The 20,804-nt window shown below is 39.6% G+C and overlaps 1 protein-coding gene across 4 annotated transcripts in view; it reads left to right on the forward strand.

Moving 5' to 3' along the window:
- The window catches only part of Ptpn14 (protein tyrosine phosphatase non-receptor type 14), a 180,198-nt gene that overhangs the window by 73,433 nt on the left and 85,961 nt on the right, over positions 1–20,804 (forward strand). For all 4 annotated transcript variants that reach the window (XM_071600087.1, XM_027934704.2, XM_071600085.1 and 1 more), the window contains exon 3: positions 12,168–12,337. In XM_071600087.1, coding sequence (XP_071456188.1) covers positions 12,168–12,337 — 170 coding nt within the window. The remainder of the gene's footprint in view (positions 1–12,167; positions 12,338–20,804) is intronic.

Genomic DNA, 20,804 nt, shown 5'->3' on the forward strand with positions numbered 1-20,804 from the left:
CAGAGGTGCTTTACCTGAGCTACAGCCCCAGGTTTTTGGGTTTTTTTTTTTTTTTCATTTTGAGTCAAGTTCTCACTCAGTTTTTGAGGGTCTTGCTAACTTGCCTTATGGGTCTTAAACTTTGTGATCCTCTACCTCAGTCTCCTGGGTTGCTGGGATTACAGGTGTGTACCACTGTTCCCAATAGGCTTTGTAGTCTTGAACTTGGGTTCAGAGCATTATTCTGTCACTTACTAGCTGGGTATCCTTGGAAAAGTTACTGAAGCTCTCTGGGGATTGATTTTCCCACCTGTGATTGACAATAATGATGCTGATCTACTGGGACTATTGTAAATCCTGGAAGTTTGTGTGGAAAATGTGTAATGCTGTATCTAATAACTTATATTGTTTAAATTTGAATGTCTTAACAGTTTTACATGGAAAGAAAATATTGAGCCAATGTATTATATCAGGTTCTATTTTAGGACTTGATGAAACAAAGATAAATAAGCTACAGTTTTGTCTTCAAGATATGCACAGAACAGTAGGGGAACGTAGCACATAAAAAAACATTCAGATTGAATGCTATCTGTGCTAAAACAGAAATTAGGAGCAGGCCTGAAAAGCAACTGTTCTCCTTAAGAGTTGTGCAGTGCACTCACTGACCCACTGCAGCTTGGGAAAGAAAGTCTCAGTGAAAGGCAAACAGAGCCTCCAGTCTTTGAACTGGGACTCCAAGGATACTTAGGAATTCAGCAGGTAGAAAAGAGGCAGGTCATCCTGAGCACTCAGAATTGGATTTTAAAAGATTCAAGGATGTGAAAGAACAGCTACCAGTCTTGGGGGCTGAGAAGGGATCTTGGCCAGTCACCAGGTAGAGCTAGAGTGAAAGGAGAAAGGTGAGGTGTCTGGACATGTGCATGGTAATAAATACTTGACTCAGACTGTCATTGCTCCTAGTGAGAGGGCAAAGGGCAGCCTGGGATTATCCCACAGCTACGCATTGACAAAGGGTGAAGTGCAGTTAGATTCCCGTCAAGTGTGTGTGGAGCTGTGATTGATGTCCCATTACGAAGGGGGCCTTGCATTTAACACTGGCTTTATTTTGACACGCCCTAAATAAGTCCATCACATTGGAGCAAATCACTTTCTCTTTGAGTTTTGTGCTTTCATTCTATGACAGATAACACTGAAGGTCTGACCTTGCGTAAATCAGTCCTGTCAATATTCTTGAGTGAAAGGGCAGATGGAGTCAGCTGGTGCTTTGTTCTTCATTTACACACGCACACCTGGAGCAGGACAGCTAAAAGCACAAGTAGCAGGGGAGAGTGCAGGGTCTGTACCTCAGACCTTGACCTTTTCCAAATAGAACTGATGGTGCTTTAGAAGAGAAGGTGAAAATCAATCTAAAGTATAACAAAGTGTTTAGTCCTGATGAAGCCTTAGAAACCAGATGATGATGGATATTTGGCCTTGACATTGGAACTAGTTTAGTTGTATCCTAAATTTTATAATAGCTAATAATTTATAAAGGAAAGGATGTATAGTAAACTTAAAACACTTTTTAAAAACTTTGTGATCTATGTTAATTCTTTTACCAGTTAATCTTGTAAGATAGTTGTAAAATAGGCTTCAAAGATTTTTTTTTTTTTTTTTTTGGTACCAGGGATTGAACCCAGGGGGGCTTAGCCACTGAGCAACATCCCCAGCTCGTGTGTGTGTGTGTGTGTAATGTATTTATTTTAATTTAGAGACAGGTTTCATTGAGTTCTACGTGCATTGCTAAGTTGCTAAGGCTGGCTTTGAACTTGTGATCCTCCTGTCTCAGCCTCCCAAGCTGCTGGGATTACAGGCATCTTCAAAAAATTTTAAAGACTATCTTTTAGAGTAGTTTTAGGTTTGAGAGGAAGGTACAGAGATTGTACTCCCCATCCCAACTCATGCATAGCCCCTCACCCCTGCTAGTCAGATGTTTGTTAATATTAATGAACTTATGTCCTCACATCACTATCACCTAAAGCCCTTAGTTTGCATTAGGGTTCACTGTTGCAGCTGCATGTTCTGTGGGTTTGGGCAGATGTGTGAAGGCTTGGAGGTGCGCGGTACACTGAGCAGCAAGTCTGTTTCAGGTGTATTTGTGTGCTGCTGGTTCCCACGGCATTCAGAGGGTCCAGGTCTGGTTCATGTGAAGGGTGATGTGAAGCTGCATGTGAAGGGTGCCTGCCCCCAGGAACTAGGGGAGCAGAGGAATGAGAAATCAAGCCCAGGGTACAGTTCATGCCAAAGGGCAGAAGCGGGAAAGAACACAGAATTTTTAGGACAGGGAAGAGGGTGATTTTCACCATTGCGTTTGTGAGTGTGGAGGGGGTCATGGCAGGGAAAGGCGGGGAGTGTGGTGAGGCAGGCTGGATCCTTGAGTTTTAACTAGATCCTGTAGGGCAGTTTCTAAAATGTCTCACAAAGACTTCAGAAGTCATCACCTTTTCATGTCCCATGTACGCGTGGAACACTTTCCACCTATCAGCTCACTTACATCTCGTGAGTCTGTGCTGTCCCCACATTAGAGCTCAGGATGACCTGTATACAGGCATTGTGCTGGTAAATTGTGAGGCTGGTCCAAACTGAGGCAGGTGACTCTCCAGGTCTAGTTCCCAGAAGAGTGAAGTGGAGGAGAAGGGTTTTGGTAACATGTTTTGGGAACCACTCTCCGAAGTTCTGCAGCAAGAAGACAGACAAACAAATGTGGCAGAGCTGGGGTGCAGCTCAGTGGTAGAGCGCTTGCCTAGCGCGTGCAAGGCCCTGCTTCAACCCCTAGCATTGCAGAAAGAAACCAAAAAGGTGTTTGTTTTAGTTTTCACTGCTGTGACTAAAAGACCCCATCAGAACAACTGTAGAGGAGGAAAAGTTTGAGGGCTCAATTTCAGAGGTCTCCATCCATAGACAGCAGGCTCCATTCCTTGGGACTCAAGGTGTGGCTGAACATCATGGCAGAAGAGTGTGGCAGAGGGAAGCGGCTCACATGAAGATCAGAAAGCAGAGAGAGAGGTCTCCACTTGCCAGATACCAGTTCCAGAGCCATGCCCCAATTCCCATCTCCTCCAGCCACACCCCACCACTTCAGTTACCACTCAGTTCACTGATTGGGTTAAGACTCTCACAACCCAGTCATTTCTCCTCTGAATCTTCTTGCATTGTCTCACACGTGAGCTTTTGGGGGACACCTCACATCCAAACCATAACAATGTTTCACAATTATTTTAACCTTCTAGTAAATACTCTTAAACTTTGGGGAGTGGGGGGAAATACTGCTGTGAGATGTGAAGACATCAGAGGACTCCAAGGAGGAGCGTGATGTGATCAACTTTTGTATGAGGAAAAGGACCCAATGATGAACAGAATGGGGATTGGAAGGGAGGGACAGGAGGAACAGGGACTCCAGTGGAGACCATAGTGATCCTGGCAAGAGGTAATAAGAATGAACTTTTTAGGAAAAAAATATCTTTTCAATCATTTTCAAGGTCAGACAAAACTTACAGGTATGAGTTTCTATTAAGGAAGAGATTTGAGAGAGGGGACTGATAAAATCAGAATTCAGATAATATAACTACAACATATCTGAATCAATGGGATTAATCCTTTTCCTTTTCCCCAAATAAAATCCTAGGAAATATCATGTGTAAAATAGTGCTGTTCTATTTACAGAAGGGTGCTGTATCTGGAGCTCCCATCTCAATTTGTAAACCTAGGCTAAGAAAGAAATACCTAAAATCATGCTGCCTTATAACTAAATCATATATTTGAAAATTTGATGTTGTCATTTCTCTGTATGCATGGGTTCCTCATATGTGGATTCAACTAATCACAGGGTTTTTTAAAATTCAGAATATTCCAAGTATTCTGTACTGAACATAGGCAGCTTTTTTACCCCTTCTTGTTCCCTAAACAGTTCAATAACCACTACATAGCATTTACATTGTCTTTGGCACTCTGAGTAATCTAAAGATGGATTAATGTGTAACAGGAGGATGTGTGTAGGTTACATGCCTTTTTATAAAAAGGGGCTTGAGTATCTGCAGATTTTATTATCCCAGGAGATCTGGAACGAATCCCAAGGGCTGACTCTATGTTTATTGTCCTTTATACAGTGTATACCTGTTTTGTGACTTATGTGGCATATGTAGTTCACAATATTTTACTACCATTACACACACAAGCTGGAATGGAGAATAAAGTGAACATACTGACCATGGTGAGGATGTGGAACAAATGAGATTTGCATAGGATGCCATGGTACTGTCAATTGTCTTAGCTACTTTCCGTTGTTAGGCACCCTCTGCTGCAGGAGTGTAGTGGCTGGAAGTGTGATCTTGGACCAGACTGCCTGAGTTCTAATTTTGACTCTGCCACTCAGCAGCTGTGTAATTCTAGATAGTTACTAAATTACCTGGTGCCTTGGTTTTCTCATCTGTAAAATGAAGATAGTAATAGTAGCAACATCTGTGAGCTGATGGGATGAGTCAGTTTTGCAAAGTTGTCACAGTGTCACAGTGCCTGCCACAGAGAAACGTGTCGGTAGGGCCATGCCCTTTGCAAGATACCACACAGGTTGCCCAGCCTCTGTGATAAAGCTTCCAGAGGCTTCTCTCTCACCCTTCTAAAAATCTGCTTGTTCCATTTTTAGATGAATTTAATGATTAGAGCCTATGATCTGAGGGCAGAGTCTTTCAACTCCTTGAATAGTTACTAAAAATTGTGCTGTTCAGTTTGGTCTGTATGTGGCTACTGAGCACTTGGGTTGTGGCTAGATGGACATATGGTTAAGTGTGAATTTGATGTCAGATTTTGAAGAATTAGTATAAAAAAAGGGTTAAAATATCTCAGTATTAACTGTTATGTTGATTACAGGTTTAGATGAGATTTTGAATTTATCATTTTAAATAAAATTTGTTAAAATTAATCACCTTTTGGTACTTTTTAAAGGTAGCTATAAGATGATTTAAAAATGAATCTGTGACTCACATTATATTTCTTTTTAAAATTTAATTTAATTTTTTAGTAATGAGGATTTAACCCAGAGTGCTTTACCAATGAGCCCCATCCCCAAGTCCTTTTGTTTTCTTTAGAAACAGGGTTTTGATAATGTGCTTAGGGCCTGGCTCTGTTGCTGAGGCTAGCTTAAAATTTGCAACCCTCCTGCTTCAGCCTCCTGAGCTGCTGAGATTATAGGCGAGTGCCACCAAGCCCAGTCTCACGTTATATCATCAGTACTGTTCTAAGAAAGGCAAAGATGGCTGTGTTAATAGTAATAATGAATATCGAGAATTCCAGGCTGGGGTTGTGGCTTAGTGGTATAGCATTTGTTTAGCATGCATAAGGCCCTGGGTTTGATCCCCAGCATTGCTACAACAGACAGACAACCACAAGAATTCCAGTGAAATGTAAAAATAAGATAGAATGATATCTTTAAGGATAATCTTTGACTATTTAAAAAGCAACAAGTGGAAGAGGGAGAGATAAATGATTTAACAAAGGCATCTCAGATACTCTTCACTCATTGCTCTACCCTATTTGAGGAAGAAAGCTTTTATTTTATTGGAAAATCCAGAGCTCTGGAGAATATTGAATTTGATAACACTTCTATCTCTCCTAAGGCTAGACTGAGAATCCTAGCTTTTAAGGGAGTCTAAAACAACAAATTCAGAATAATTTCATAAGGCAGGTAGTTATTCTCTAATTTAACTACCTCCCCCCTTTTTTTCAAATTCATATTTTCATCTTTACTAAAAGCTGATGTATCCACAGTTGTCAGCAGCAGTAGAAATTTCCACATATGGCTAGAGTGTATCAAGACACAAGATCCTTGTATGCATTTCTTATCATCAAAGAAAAGTTAACTTATGTTAAGAATAATTGTGTGGTTTGATTCAAACTAATCTACTTATAGTTGGTACTTTATGTGTGATTTGGGGAGCCCTTGAAACCTCTTATTCCCTCTGGCCCTGGCAGATAATGGTGGACTCTTGCTGTATTCATAACTTCTTTAACCACATCTATATGATTGTACATTTGGAGGGGATTGTAATAATCAACACTGATTAGGAATCTGCCAAGAGTAGATAGACTGTTGGGATAAATTGCTGGTGCTAGAATTTCGTGTTGTATTTTTGTCTCTATAAAGATTATGATGTGAGGGGCTGGGCTTGTAGCTCAGTGGTAGAGCGCTTGCCTCGAGTCTAGTACGTGTGAGATACTGGGTTCGATCCTCAGCAGCACATAAAAATAAAAAAATAGATAAATAAATAGATAAATAAATAGATAAATAAAATAAATCTATTGTGTCCACTACAACTAAAAAATAAAATTGAAAATAAATTTAAAAAATTAAAAATAATTAACATTTAAAAATAAATAAATAAATGTTCATCATCACTAGCTATTAGAGAAATGCAAATCAAAACCACTCTAAGATTTCATCTCACTCCAGTCAGAATGGCAACTATTATGCATACAAACAACAATAAGTGTTGATTGAGGATGTGGGGGAAAAGGTACACTTGTACACTGCTGGAGGGACTGCAAATTGGTGTAGCCAATATGGAAAGCAGTATGGAGATTTCTTGGAAAATTGGGAATGGAACCACCATTTGACCCAGCTATCCCTCTCCTCTGTCTGTACCCAAAGGACTTAAAAACAGCATACTACAGGGACACAGCCACATCAATGTTTATAGCAGCACAATTCACAATAGCTAAACTGTGGAACCAACCTAGATGCCCTTCAGTAGATGAATGGATAAAGAAAATGTGGTATATATACACAATGGAATATTACTCAGCAATAAAAGAGAGTAAAATCATGGCATTTGCAGATAAATGGATGGAGTTAGAGAAGATAATGCTAAGTGAAGTTAGCCAATCCCAAAAAAACAAATGCCGAATGTTTTCTCTGATATAAGGAAGCTGATTTAGAGTGGGATAGGGAGCGGGAGGGGGCATGGGAGTAATAGATGAACTCTAGATAGGGCAGAGGGAGGGTGCAGGAGGTTATTAATGATGGTGGAATGTGATTATCATTATTATCCAAAGTATAGGTATGAAGACACGGATTGTTGTGAATATGTTATGTATATAACCAGAGATATGAAAAACTGTGCTCTATATGTGTAATTAGAATTGTAATGCATTCCACTGTCATATATAAATAAAAAAAATTTAAAATAGATTATGATATGAAATCTCACTAGCTCTCTGTCAGACCTACAGTGTGAATTGGCATTTGGACTCCATTTTCTAGGAGTTGAGACCATAGGTGAGATAACTTCCCCCGTCTTCCACTGTAAGGCTTCATCTTTTTTTATATGCCAAGGGAGCAGTGCCTCCTATATCTGTGTGATTCTGCAGTTTGTTTTCCTGTCCTTTCATGGAGATAATGGCTAGGAAAATGAAGATGGCGCAGTTGTTAATTATAGATGTGTCAGTTGTAGAAGTCCCGGACCTACCTGTAGTGGAGGTTGATTGCACACCATTTGGTTCTTACAGTTTAAAGTGGTTTATTTTCCAAAGCTGTTGGAATGTAATTGCATGAAGTGCTGTTTCAGAGTCTGCTTATGGTCACCTTTTTGAAATATTTTCCATGCCTCGGTGAAACGGTGAAACTGCTAATGCTTGCACATAACTCCTGTACTTTTTATGTGGACGCACACCAACATTGTTTCTTAATTGACAATGGAAATACTGGGTAAGACTGGCAACCTGTTACAACTAAAGGCAAGATGTTTTGAACTTTTGCTTCTGGATGATTAGTTCTTCAAAATGCTTTAATTAAGATAAAGAGTTTAATCCCTTGTAATTGCCAAGCCTGAATCTGTTACCCTTACAAATAATATTAAATATTAAAGCCATTCCATAGGTCACAAAACTGGAAAAACAAAACCCTCAAAAAAGAAAAAATCTTATTAGTTGTTAATGTTCAGAAATATATCATGTCTTTACACATAAATGATTGAACAAATCAAAAATACTCCAAGCTATTTTCAATAGACTTTATTTTTTTAGAACGGTTTCAGATTCACAGCAAAATTGAGCAGAAGGAATGGAGATTTCCAATATACCCACTGCCTCAAGCTATTTATAATGAACTTTATTCCCTAGAATCTTTTCACAATACGGACCAATGGACATTTTAATGCTAAAGTCAAAGATAGACCAATCTGCCAACTGAAGAAACCAGCAGACTTTTTGTTCTATTTATGCTTCCTCTGTTAAAATACAAAACCTCAAACCAAATCAAAACTATCACATAAAAATAACATTTTAGTGTGGCTTTCCTACGTTGTTTCATCATAGTACGTTTTTAGTAATTGGTTCAGAGATGTGGTTCCTCTCCCTGGGAATTGGTTCTTTGGTCTTCTTTTTTCATTGCAGCAAAGTCATTGCAGAACTCAGGGCACCAGCTCTGTGGGCTCTAAAACTAGAGAGGAAAATGGGATTTTTACCCAGCCCAGAGGGTATCATGAGGATCCTCTGGGTCTGGCTTACCTTTGGTCCCTTAGACATGAAACAGACGTTTCAGGCATTTACTCAGGTAATGCGAGGAGATCCTTCTGGTTAGGGAGAAGGTGGTTTCTGTTTGGAATCATCTCCTACATTTTCCTCACCCACGTGGCAGTGTTCAGCAGTGGAGCCCAGCTCACAAAATGCAGCTAGAGTTTAAATTGGCAGGTCTGTTATGAACAGGCCTGGTGTGGTCTCAGCTGGGCTCAATGGGATTAATAGTCCCTTGGGCAGTACACAGGAAGTTGGTTGGTGCACATGTGAGTTGAACTGAGGGCTCAGGTTCTGATTCCATTTCCTGTGAGGCACTGTGTAGACATGGCTATGTTGAAATTCAACAAAGGATTGTAAGAGCTTCGAATCAGGATCTTTCTGCTCTAGAGTAGGGGTGTAACCAGAGGCAGAAGGACAGAAGTGTGGTGGGAATGGAGAAGGTTATTTTGGGCACAGCATCAAAAAGATAGTGTAGGGATGGGAACCTCATAAATGGATTTTCCTTCCTGCTGGATAACTGAATTCAGCACTTAAATCAGGATATCCTGGGTGTGAGTAGTTGTAAACTGTGTGCTGCAGATAACTTGCCTCCCCTAATTCTACACTGCACTGGGAACCCCATTTCTGGAATAGTTATGTAACCATTTCATTGGGTAATTGCATAGTGAGTCACTCTGAAATACTCTTCGTCCTCTGGAAAATGCTGTATTTAAGCAGCAGCAGCAGCAGCAGCAGCAGCAAAAAATGCCATAAATTAGGTTTTTCCACTTGAAGTGGTTTGCATTGTTATTTGGAACTCTATATTATTAACTGTGGCTCAAGATTATCACCTTACTCTGAGTTTTCTTCTACTTCTTCATTTCTACATGTGGGTGTGTGCGTGTTGGTGTGCAGGAGCATGTACTTCTTCATGTGCATGTGCAGATGTGTGCACTCCATAGAATATTCTTTGGATGTGTTTTGCAAGCATTCAGATCTGGTTTCATGATTTGAATGGGTGGGAATGAAAAAGAGGAAATTTGAAACATTAACCTTTAAGTCATAGGAGCAATAATATTTTGTTTTGTTTTGTAAAATCAGTTGTCAAATGTTTATGTGGTTCCTGTGACCCTTTATAATTTGAATGTTACCAATTTGAGGAAATATTACAATTAGAATGAGGTAAGGACCATAAAAATACCCGCCAAATGTCAAAACTACTTTTAGTGAAAGATCATAAATCATGGTTACTGTATTAAGCAATTGTGAAGCTTGCCCTCCCTTCCTCCACCCATGCTTATAAAAGGGCTCTTTTCCAACTCTAATTATTGCATAGCATGTTACAGTTTATGTATATTACCTCATTTATTATATGTAAACACTCCTAGTCATCCAAAATGTAGTGGGAGACCCTTATATGGCACTATCCTCCACAAAGGGATTCAGAATAATGCAGAAATGCCTTTGACCTTTATCAAACAAGTTTGCTGAATTAATGACCCAAGTTACCTTTTTGGAAGCTAGCCTAAGTCTTTATCATAGATCCCCAAGAATATCATCAGACTGATGTTCCAGTGTCCCTAAATGCCTATACTGAGATTTTTAAAGACTAATTTAGGGGAGTCACACTGCTTTGTTGTTATTTTTCCCCTTATACTCCTTAGGTCCAGCTTCTACTTTTGTCTACTTTTTTCATTACTTCCAGAATGATCTCTGTTTTCTAATTCTTTGTTAGCTTTCTGTTATTGTAATAAAAATACCTGAGATAATTGACTTATAAAGAGAAAGAGTTTATTCTGGCTTATGGTGTCACGGTACCAGTTCATGGTTGATTGGCCCTGTTGCTTTGGGCCTTTGAAGGCAACATTTCAGGGTGGAGGTGCCTGGAAGAGCAAAACCATGTCCCTCATGGATAGAAAGCAAAAGAGAAGAAGATGAAGAAGAGTCTGGGGTCCCAAAATCCCTTTGAGTTCACACCGTTTACTGGTGATGGTGGTGGTAACAGCAGGAGTAGCAGAGTCAGCAGCCACAGAAGGCAGTGTTTATGAAGTACTTACCACGTGCCATGCACCTGGGTGGCAAGCATTATCTGAAGTCCACTCCTTACAACAATCCTAGTTATTCCCATTTACAAGTGAGAAAGCTCAGAGTCTTGTGTGGGCTAGGGTGGAGGGAGGCGCCCAGTGACTTGCACAAAGTTACTATATGAACGGTGCAAAAGCTGGGAAATGAATTGGCTTCAAAGCCTGTTTCTTGCTCTTTAGCGGCATTTCATTTCCTCTACGTGAGCCTGAGCTTGTGTTGGAACACCTGATGGACTCACTGAAGCTAGGAAATGAATAGTAGGGTCAGAATTCACTCAAGTGTGCCTAAGTTGATAAAAATATGACTGGGACTCTGATTGTTGGCATTTTTGTCACTTGAGAAATGGATAGATTTCTGATTCTGAACTTGCTCTTTGGAACATCATGGAAGAAGGCTGATGAAATCATTGTGCCCATCTGAAAGTAAATCCATTTTAAAATGTCCTTTAAAAGCACCTGGGTTTGCAGCTTTGTGTAGGCAGGGGACATCTGGTTTCCTAGGAAAATCAGAGTCAGAGTTTCATTAGAGATTTTGGTAGGGTCATGGCAGAGATTGATCTTTGGTAAATTGAGGGGACAGCCAGCTGGAGCAGGAGCATCAGTGTAAGAATGCCTTTGGAAATTAAACCTTGTAATGAAAACATTCTTTTGAAGGCAGATTTCCAGGTGTGCTGCTGTAAACGATCGTAGGCTATAATTGAAATATAAAAGAATCTTCAAAAGCAGTGTTCTGTTTTTTGGTGATTATTGTGCTAATCCTGAAATCCTAGCATGAATTAATATAAAGACAGGATTGGGTGCATAAAAGTACCTGTTTTAATCATTGAGCATGTTGTTCAAAACTAAACCAGTTGAGGCTAAGGGTCTAAGGGTGAAAAATCTCACTTTCATCTGTCAAATCCCACCAGTCTGCCAAGAACAGCCATCAGGGGCTCTTGGGGCAGCTGTGGAGAGGAGAGCCTTCCCCTTTCTGCACTTGGTACCTGGAGAGAGATGCTGCAGTTCATGAATAATAAAGTGACAGGGTGATGCTTTTAAAGTACTTCATTAAAGTTCAAAAAGAATGACTACAGTTTTGGTTAAAATCTGGCATTGTAGGAACACATTCTACAGTGCAGAAGCTTTCAGTTGGCAGGTTTTATCTTAGGGGTTGAGTAATAAGTTACTCTGTAGCAGGTGCAATAACTATGTTAGCCTTTGCCAGCGAGCTCCATATGCAATCACCAGGCATTGGGAAGACACACAGGAAAACCAGCCTTTAGCTCCTAGAAAAAAAAAAGGGGGTCAGCACTGTCCACACCCTGCACCACCCTCTTTCCTAATACAGTTGGATAGGGACCAACATTTACAAAAGGCCACACTGGATAGGATGCTGCATCTGGATGATCAGTGTCAGTTACAGTATTCTGTGGATATGATTGCCTTTAATTTGTTCCAAACCTAGAAAATCGAAGCTGGATCCTTGTGTATAAGTTGAGGAACTGAAAATGATGCAGAAACTGCAATCTTGTGTTTTGTGTGATCTCAGGATACATGTGGAAAACATGAACTGATGCAGTTTTATACCCTTTTATCTAGACGCACTACTTTGGCCTTTGGTTTCTCAGCAAGAGCCAGCAAGCACGATGGGTGGAGCTGGAGAAACCGCTGAAGAAACATCTGGACAAATTCGCTAATGAGCCTCTGCTTTTCTTCGGAGTCATGTTCTATGTGCCAAACGTGTCATGGCTTCAACAAGAGGCCACAAGGTAGGTGCACGCCCCCTCTCCCCATACAAGGGTATGAAATAACTGTGATACTCTTGATGAAGCAGATGAGCTGGTTGATGTAGTGGTTTGTATAGTGGCAGAGAGGGTGGGGCAGTTGGACAGTGTTGACCTGTAGCTTTGCAGCTGTAGATTGAACCAGAGCCTCACATCTGCTAAGCAAGTACTCTCTGCATGGTTGAATCCATCTGGCTAACCCCAGTGGTTCCCTGTAACAGTGGTAAGGCAGCAGTGATTTTGAGCCAGGCAGAATATTGTGTCAAGCAGCATAGAAGAATTTGAGGGGGGATGGTGGAATTTATAATTTATCAGGCTTTGGATTTGAAGATTAGGAAGGTAACTAAAGATGGATGTAAAATTAAGGAGGAAATGTTGAGAGAGTTTTGATTGTTCTGGGTTAACCCATTAGATCCCATCATTCTAGACATGGCATATGTATTAAAACTTAAATTGAGCAACAAATATGCCACTTATGATAACTTTGAAAATAAGTATTATGTTTATATAGTTCTGTTCCTTTGAGAAAACTAATAGATAGATATTCACTTCACATCCTCTAATTTATCTATATGCATATACACCTACACACACATATATATGAAAATGTATATAAAATACATAAGCTCTAGATCATGATTTTCAACCTATTTTAATGCACTTATGTCAATTTCATGGAATATCTGCAAAATGGAAAACTTGGAACTTAATGGGTTAAATAAGAGGGGACAGGAAGTAAACAGTAGAGAGAAGCTCTGGATATTGGCCCTATTCTGCTGTACCTTGGAGAAACCATTTGCCATCTTGAATCACTTGATATTTCCCCCTCTTATTTGTAAATTGAGATATTTGTAAGAGTTCATAAAGTTCTGGTAATTTATAATTCTGTCAATAAAACAAATACATTTTTGTTGATATAGTAAGATTTATTTACTAGTAAGAATTTTCCATGAAAATGCCTTGGGAGACTCCTTAGCAAATGAATATTTCCAGCAGGAAAGGGAATCCAATAAACCCTCTACTCCCCCCACCCCACCTTTCTCTGTAGTGCTGGAAATTGAACCAGGGCCTCACATGTGCTAGGCCAGCGCTCCACCACTGAGCTGCATCTCTAATGCGCTGCATTTCACCTTGGCATTCAGAGTGCTTCGGAAGCTAAACCAATAAGTGACATACTTATAGGAAGGCACAGTGTTCTGCTACTTTTCACTTACATAGTTTGGTAGATTTTAAAGTTTTGAAATAAGGGTGCACTTGAAATTTTTATATATGTTTTTGATAGTCTCTTTTTTAAAAAATGTTTTTTTAATTGTAGATGGACACAATACCTTTATTTTATTTATTTATTCATTTTTATATGGTGCTGAGGATTGAACCCAGGGTCTCATTGTGCAAGGAGAGTGCTCTACCGTTGAGCCACAATCCTCGCCCCCGATAGTCTCTTTTTTTTTAAATCAAAAACTTAGGGAGGCCCTACGCAATTCAGTGATATGCTGTCTCCAGATAAAATATAACAAAGGGCTTAGTGGTTAAGTACGCTTGAGTTCAATCTCTGGTACCAAAAAGCCAAAACGAAAAAACCAAAAGCATGCTTTTGTTAAATAGGTGTTGTGTCTGAAAATAGAGGCCATGGGTTAACTCACAGTCTGACTCAGAAAATCAAGTATGCAGCAATTTATCCATTATCATGATAATCATTTGAAGCACTTTGACATTTACTATCATGCACTTGTTTTCAAGTTATTTCATCAAGTCCTTCTTGTATAAGAAATGACCACCTCCTCCAATGAAGCAGTTTCTGCTGTTTAGAATCCTGCTTGGGTACTTAACACAGTGCTAGGCACACAGCATTAGGATAATAAGTACTTGCTGAAACTCAGCTCTTGGATCACTAAATTCAAGCCAAGTGACAAGGGCAAAATACTACAAATTAGTGCACATTGAAAAAAAAATATTGTAAGAAAAATGAAGTTTTGTTACTATGGAGAGACTTATTCTGTAATGTCTGATGTGGAGGAAGAGTAGTTGAAATGGTGCAGGACTCAGAAATTGTGCTTTGTGAAGTTAAAGAAAAAGAGTTGACTTAACTTAGAAAAATGAAGACTTACAAGGGCACAGTAGCTGCCTTTAGGTATTTAAAGACTTGTCTCTCTCTAGGGGGTATTCTGTTAACTCAGGAGCACAAAATTAGAGCCGACAAGGTGAAGTTCAAGGAATTGAAAGACTTTGGCTATTTGGTCCTATATAAGAACACAGTTTCTAATACTGAAGCCATATAAAAGCGAAACAAGACTTACAAAAGAATGAGATCTCTGGGAATATTGCAGCCTAGATGGCCTGTGTGTGTCTTATTGAGGAGGCCACTATATTGTGTAGGATGTTGGAATGGATCAGCGGTTCTCGGACCAGGGCCTGCTATTTTATAATTATGTGGATCATTTATGATAAATATGGATTCTGGAGCTTTAGCAGAAGTTTGAATTGGAATGCCTAGGGCTGGAAATCAGGAGGAGATAAAAAGAAATAGGACACCTCATGTGTTCAAACTTGGGACTAGGTGGATGAGTTAACCTCTAAAACTCTCTGTAGTCTTAGATTTTCTCAGAAAGTAAACTTAAAGCTGCATCATTTGAACAGACTGTCAATAATATTTGCATTTATAAACTGAAACAAAAAGTGTTTGGATTTCAAGGTTTGAGTTGTAGAATAAGAAGTTTGGGAGGTGGCTATTGGTTAGAAAGAACTTCTTTCCTTTTGCTTTAGAATTTCTTTCTGCTCAGCTAGTCTGGTCCATTTAGATAAAGGTTAATAAGGGGGGAAAGAAGTGTTTTCCAATACAGGATTTTGAAATAAACTCTTACTGTCATGCAAGCAGAAAAATCAATGAAGAAAAAAGTTTTGAAAGACATTTTCAGACTTAAACTTTGGAAGTAAACTGTGGAGATTTCAGGCATAATCTGTTTTTTTGGGCAAATGATGTTTAAAGTTAGGAGTTGGGTTAGCATCAAGGAGTGTCTGTGTTTGTTTTTAGCATTCCAAAAAAAAAATTATATTTTTTTGTCTCAAGGGGCCCTAAAATGGAATGTGCCAAGGGGTGTCATAGCAAGTGAAAGACTTAAGCCCAGGAGGTGGAGAAATAAGAGAAAAGAGTGTTGTAAGTAAAGAAAGTAAAGAAAGGAAAGTTGATAACAGGAGGAAAAAAGAAAAAAAAAAAAAAAGAGAATTGTTGTGCTTGGGTTTCTGAGGGCCACCAACAATGACCCAGGTGTGATTCCGTGAGTCTTGTCATGAGTTGTAGGGACGTGGACTAGAGTATAAAGGAGAGCTGGTTTGAACACAATAACATGTTTAAATGCTGAAGTTTTCTGGGTTTATTGTTAGACATGAATAAATGAGCTACACTCGAGGTGAAGAATCCATTAACAGTCAGTAGGAGCCTTTGAAAATCAGAGTTTTAGAAGCATCTAAGGTCTAAACTGAATTGCTGAAACTGCCTTCCAGGCAGAGTAGCCCAGGGGAAGCAGGGAGGTGGGGCTGGATTCCAGTGGCATGTTTCACAGGAGGCCCCAACAATATTCATTAGGAGCTGGTTAATGACTAACTCTCTAGCCCTTGGTCCCCTGTCATCCCAGGTGGAGATGGGGTCTGGCATCTCCCAGAGCACCTGGGATCCGCTGTGTCTGACACAAAACAGTTAGTCTTTGTGATGTCCGTCCCTCCGAGTAAGATATTTGCATAGATTAGAAATAAAAATCTGCTTTTGATTGGCAGGCAATGGGCAACCTATTGGAGGAGGCAAGGATTCAGCCATCTGTGCTTAAAAAATAAGCCTTTGTCTGGAGCCAACCAAACTTGTTTCCAGCCACACATGTTTGTCTTGGTTTGGTTACTTCTGTTTAGGAGTAAAACAGGTTCTATAGCATTAGTCATGACCAGCCTTTTTTTTTTTTTTCCCCTATGAATAGGGGCAGAGAATCTAGGGTTAATACTCTGGGGTTTTGGTGTGTATGTGAACCTAAACACACACACATGTGTGTGTGCATGTGTACATGGGTGTGTATAATCTCAAGACATATGGGGGTAAAAGATTTTTTTAAAGTATTTATTTCACTTCTTGTCCCCAGATGGTCCCACCTGTGGAAATTTATAGGTTAACATGCTATCAGCAGCTAAGCCAGGGTCTCTGTGGATCCTGCCTGGCCAGAGTCAGCCACCTGCCTGCCTCAGAAACAAGTAAATGATCTAAAAAGGAAAAAGAATTTTACACAGTTTGATTATACTGGGGAGAAGCAGGTACATTGTTTCTCCATAGGTTCTACAGAAGTAGTTACAATTTATAGAAACAAAAGTCAGATGATATGTGTGTATATGCATGTGTATTATGTATTATACATATGTATGTATAAATTATTATATACATACACATACATATATATGTATATGTATAAATACATTAATTAATATACCTAGGCAATGCTAGGTAGTGCTCTGCTGCTGGGCCAGGGTAGTACTTTTTAATCCTCAGAATGAGGAAGTTCAAGAGTTCTCCGTTTCAAATAGGGTGTTCAGAACAACACAACAAAAATTTGAGAATGATGTCGATTGCAAACTGTCTGATAAGGTGGTTGACTTTATTAAAATTATCAACTCCAAATCATTTTGAATTAGAAAATTGGGAGGCATTGCCTTTTTGACACTAATTTGTCTCCGTATGTCTCATCTCATCCTCTGGATGTGACCGTTGGGGAATAGATCTTTTTACGGCGAGGGAAGCCTGCCAACATCCATGATCATGTTGGAGAAGAAATGGTCAAGTCAGACCTTACCTTAAGCTGACAACTGAATGAGAAGACAAGAGATATCAGAAGAATACACATAGGAGTACATATCAACGTGGGAACAGAGAAATTTGGACATTATTCAGAAGTGTGAAAAAACTGGCAAAAAGGACATACTAGCGGACAGATGGGGATGAGTCACGAAACCATAGGAATTAAAGAGATTAAGAACCACTGAGTTTTGTTAACTTCACTAAGATATATTACCTTGGGGCTTTAAAAATGTTAGTTTTCCCCCTTTGGTTCAGATGACTCAAAGGATGGGGGACCACCATAATTTTTTCCATTTTGCTTTGCTTCTCTTATTTCTTTTTGCCAGATTTTCTGATCAGCAAAGGGACTTTTGCTACAGTTCATTCCCCACCCCCCCATTATGCCCTCCTGACTCAAAGGAAAGATTTTTGTAATGTGTTTGAATGATCTGCGTAGCAACAGGCTCATTATAAACACATGGTTTTCAGATTTTTCTGGACCCAAAAAGAAGAAGAAGAAGAAAAAAAATGGTTTGTAAGAGGTGGAGAAATTGTTAGTCAAACAGAAGGATACTTAACAATTGCAAAGGGAAGCCAGAAAACTGCTGGCCACAACCATTGCTTTTAGTTTAGGTCTGGGATTTTTCCAAGTCTTCATCAAGCGAGGAAGTCTCTCTCTAGTTTTTTCAGTACTAAGGAGAACAATTTAAAAAAAAAAAAGGAATTTTTGAAGAATGAATTTAGGCTTTAGAGTTTCAGTTGCTGAGTGCGTGCATGGCTTCTAAAATTTTTCTCTACCAAAACATATTTATCTTTATACTACGCACTGATGAATGGTATGTTTGCCTAGTGCAAAGGAGCTTCTAATTGTCCTAATGAGCTCACATAACATTTCTTCCTTTTCCAGGACATGTTGCTAACTTGCCTGTTGGGTTGGGACTGTCCATCCTGTTAGGGATGATGAGCCCTCTACGGAATTTACATAGTGCCACTACTGCGGAAGCCAACACAGTTTCTCCCCTTGCCTAGGACAGTCTGAGTACACTGTTGTAAACTGGAGGAAGCCCCAGGGCTACGGGACCTGTGCCAGTTACTCTCCATCTCCGGGTGCTTCCTCTGTGTTTTCTGAGCTTCTCAGCCACCGAGGGCCTGCCCTGCTCTTAGGATCACTCTTCCGTACATCTCCAACTGCTTCAGAGTATTGGACTATGAGGCTGTAGTCTTGTCTGCTAGGCAATACTGCCTGGCAGTTATTACCTGAGAATCTTTAAAATGCTTAATCTCTGTGTGGGCTTGTATGGGGCATTCTTGAATGTTAGACGTGGTTCTTACCTGGGAAGAGCTGACTGGACAAGTTGTCTTTCAACCAACTGGAATAAATGCCCACATTTAAAGCTGTGCTGTTTACGTGCCATAATGAGTGTGAGTGCATTTTTTGGTGATAGTGAGTGACAAAGGAGTTAGGTGATTGCATTTTTAGACTGTGATGATAAGGAGGGGCCCTTTTCTTGCACTTACACGTTCAAGCCTGTGGCATATTGATGGCAAAGCCAGGGTAGATAAAGCCCTGCATCCCATGAAAGATGAAATGGTATTTGGTGTATATATATATATATATATATATATATATATATTTTTTTTTTTTTTTTTAACTAGGTTTCAGGAAGCAGTTCCAATGACCTTAGAAAAGCTTTCTTTACCTTTCTATTGTTATAAATACCACTGCTTTTCCCCTTAGACTTTTGCAGTCTGCCTTGTGTGCTGATGCAGAGGAGTTAGTCTTCAACAAGGGCTCAGAGTGTCTATTTTCAAAGCCCTAATTATGGTAATGTTTCCATTTCCTTTTACAACACCCTTTATTTTGTTCCTCCGGTTCCTTTATTATTTTGAAATGTCATTTTAATGGAATATTTAAAGTTTACCCGTGGGCTTGGAAATAGGGACTCCCTTCAAGTCAGACTTAAGATTCAGCATGAATTCCCTGTGGATAATATAATTTGCTGAGAATGGCAAACCCCCTCCTGGCAGCCTGAGCTGGTGAATGGGAACTTGTTCTCTCTCCGCTGGCTACTGAGAGCAGCGTTGTCTGGGCCAGGCGCTTTAGATATTTTAAGATGCAGTTGATACTGAGATCTAATCTCAAACACTCTGTACAGTTAATGTTATGTATGATGAGAGAAGAGAGGAAATGCCTGTCTATAATAAACAGAGGGACCTCAGAGAAGAATTACTTTCCCCAAAGAACATTAAAATATTGATTAAAAGGTTATTTACCATTTGCATTCCTTTTCATTTCAACCTCCACTAAATACCTTCTGTGGTAGATATTTTGCTACTCAATGGGAATTTTAAAACGAACAGATCACAGTGCTCCCCACTCCTGCCACCAAAGAGCTGTGTCTTCAAGCAGCTTTTACTTCAATTCCATGTTTTTGATTTATTGAAGATGTATTTGCATTTGTCCTTAAAACTTCCATTACTGACCCTGTTCTCATCCTGGAGAAGGGTCTGTCTCTGCTTTGGTGAAGCCCTGGGAGCCGGGCAGGGTTTTCCCAGGACCAGGGCCAGCATTGTGGGTCTGAGACCTTTGCAGTTTGTTGTACATGGCCTGGTTCTCAGAATGGACCCCAAAGTGTTTTAGTTCTCCATTGTCACCATCTTAAAATTCTTATTTTTGAATGACAGGTCCTACACTTTCATTTTGCCCTGAACTCTGCACATTAAGTAGCCAGCCAAGGGCAGCCCCCTGCTCCCCACACTTATTTGCCTCTGCTTTTTCTTGTTGTGGCCTTGTGATTTGTTCTTAGGATGGGTGGATCTAACCCTCATTCATATTTCAAAGGGAATTTTCATGTATTGTTAGCATTCAGTAATGCATCTGAAATATTTGATTTGCACTCTTTGTAAAGCAAGAATGCTTCTCTGTGCTTTACCCATCAATAAAGCTAAGTTTATTTAAAAAAAAAAATGGGTAGAGTATACATCAAAGAAACCTTTGCCTTTAAGGTGATAATTTTATTATTGCATATTTTAATGATATGCTTAATGTGTTATTTAATGGTCTATTATTTGGAACAGGGTCTCGCTAAGTTACTGAGGCTGGTCTTGAATTTGTGATCCTCCTGCCTTAACTTCCTAAGTCTGTGATTATAGGCAGGTACCACCATGGCCAGCAGCTCCTTGGCTATCACAGATATAATCATTAATTCATTCCAAATGCTTCTTTATTACTATGACACTGTAAAACTGAAAAAAATTTTCAACATTCAACACATGAAATATGAAATGTTTGGAATAGTGCATGGATTAAAATTCTTAAATGAGTTTTTTCAAAGGCTGAGTAGAATAGTGGTGATGCCACACTGCAGTGTTTACCTTTAAGGAATGGGTGGAGAGAGAGAGAAAAACAAACAGAAGCTGTGGGAAGAGATGTCATGTCAAAGCATGCAAGCTATGCTTTATGAATTTTTGAATGGCATCCACTATAGAGCACTCTTAAGATTTGTAGGGTTATCACTATAATGGGTGGGACTGGGAATAAAAATCCTGATTTTAAAAAATGGGTTTTAAAAATATCTTGGGGTAGGGAAGACAAAGGAGTAGATTCTTTAGAATCCTCTGCTCTACCTTTTCCCTGGAAAT

The sequence above is a fragment of the Marmota flaviventris genome, chromosome 12 (assembly GCF_047511675.1).
Source record: "Marmota flaviventris isolate mMarFla1 chromosome 12, mMarFla1.hap1, whole genome shotgun sequence".
Classification (NCBI taxonomy): domain Eukaryota; kingdom Metazoa; phylum Chordata; class Mammalia; order Rodentia; family Sciuridae; genus Marmota; species Marmota flaviventris.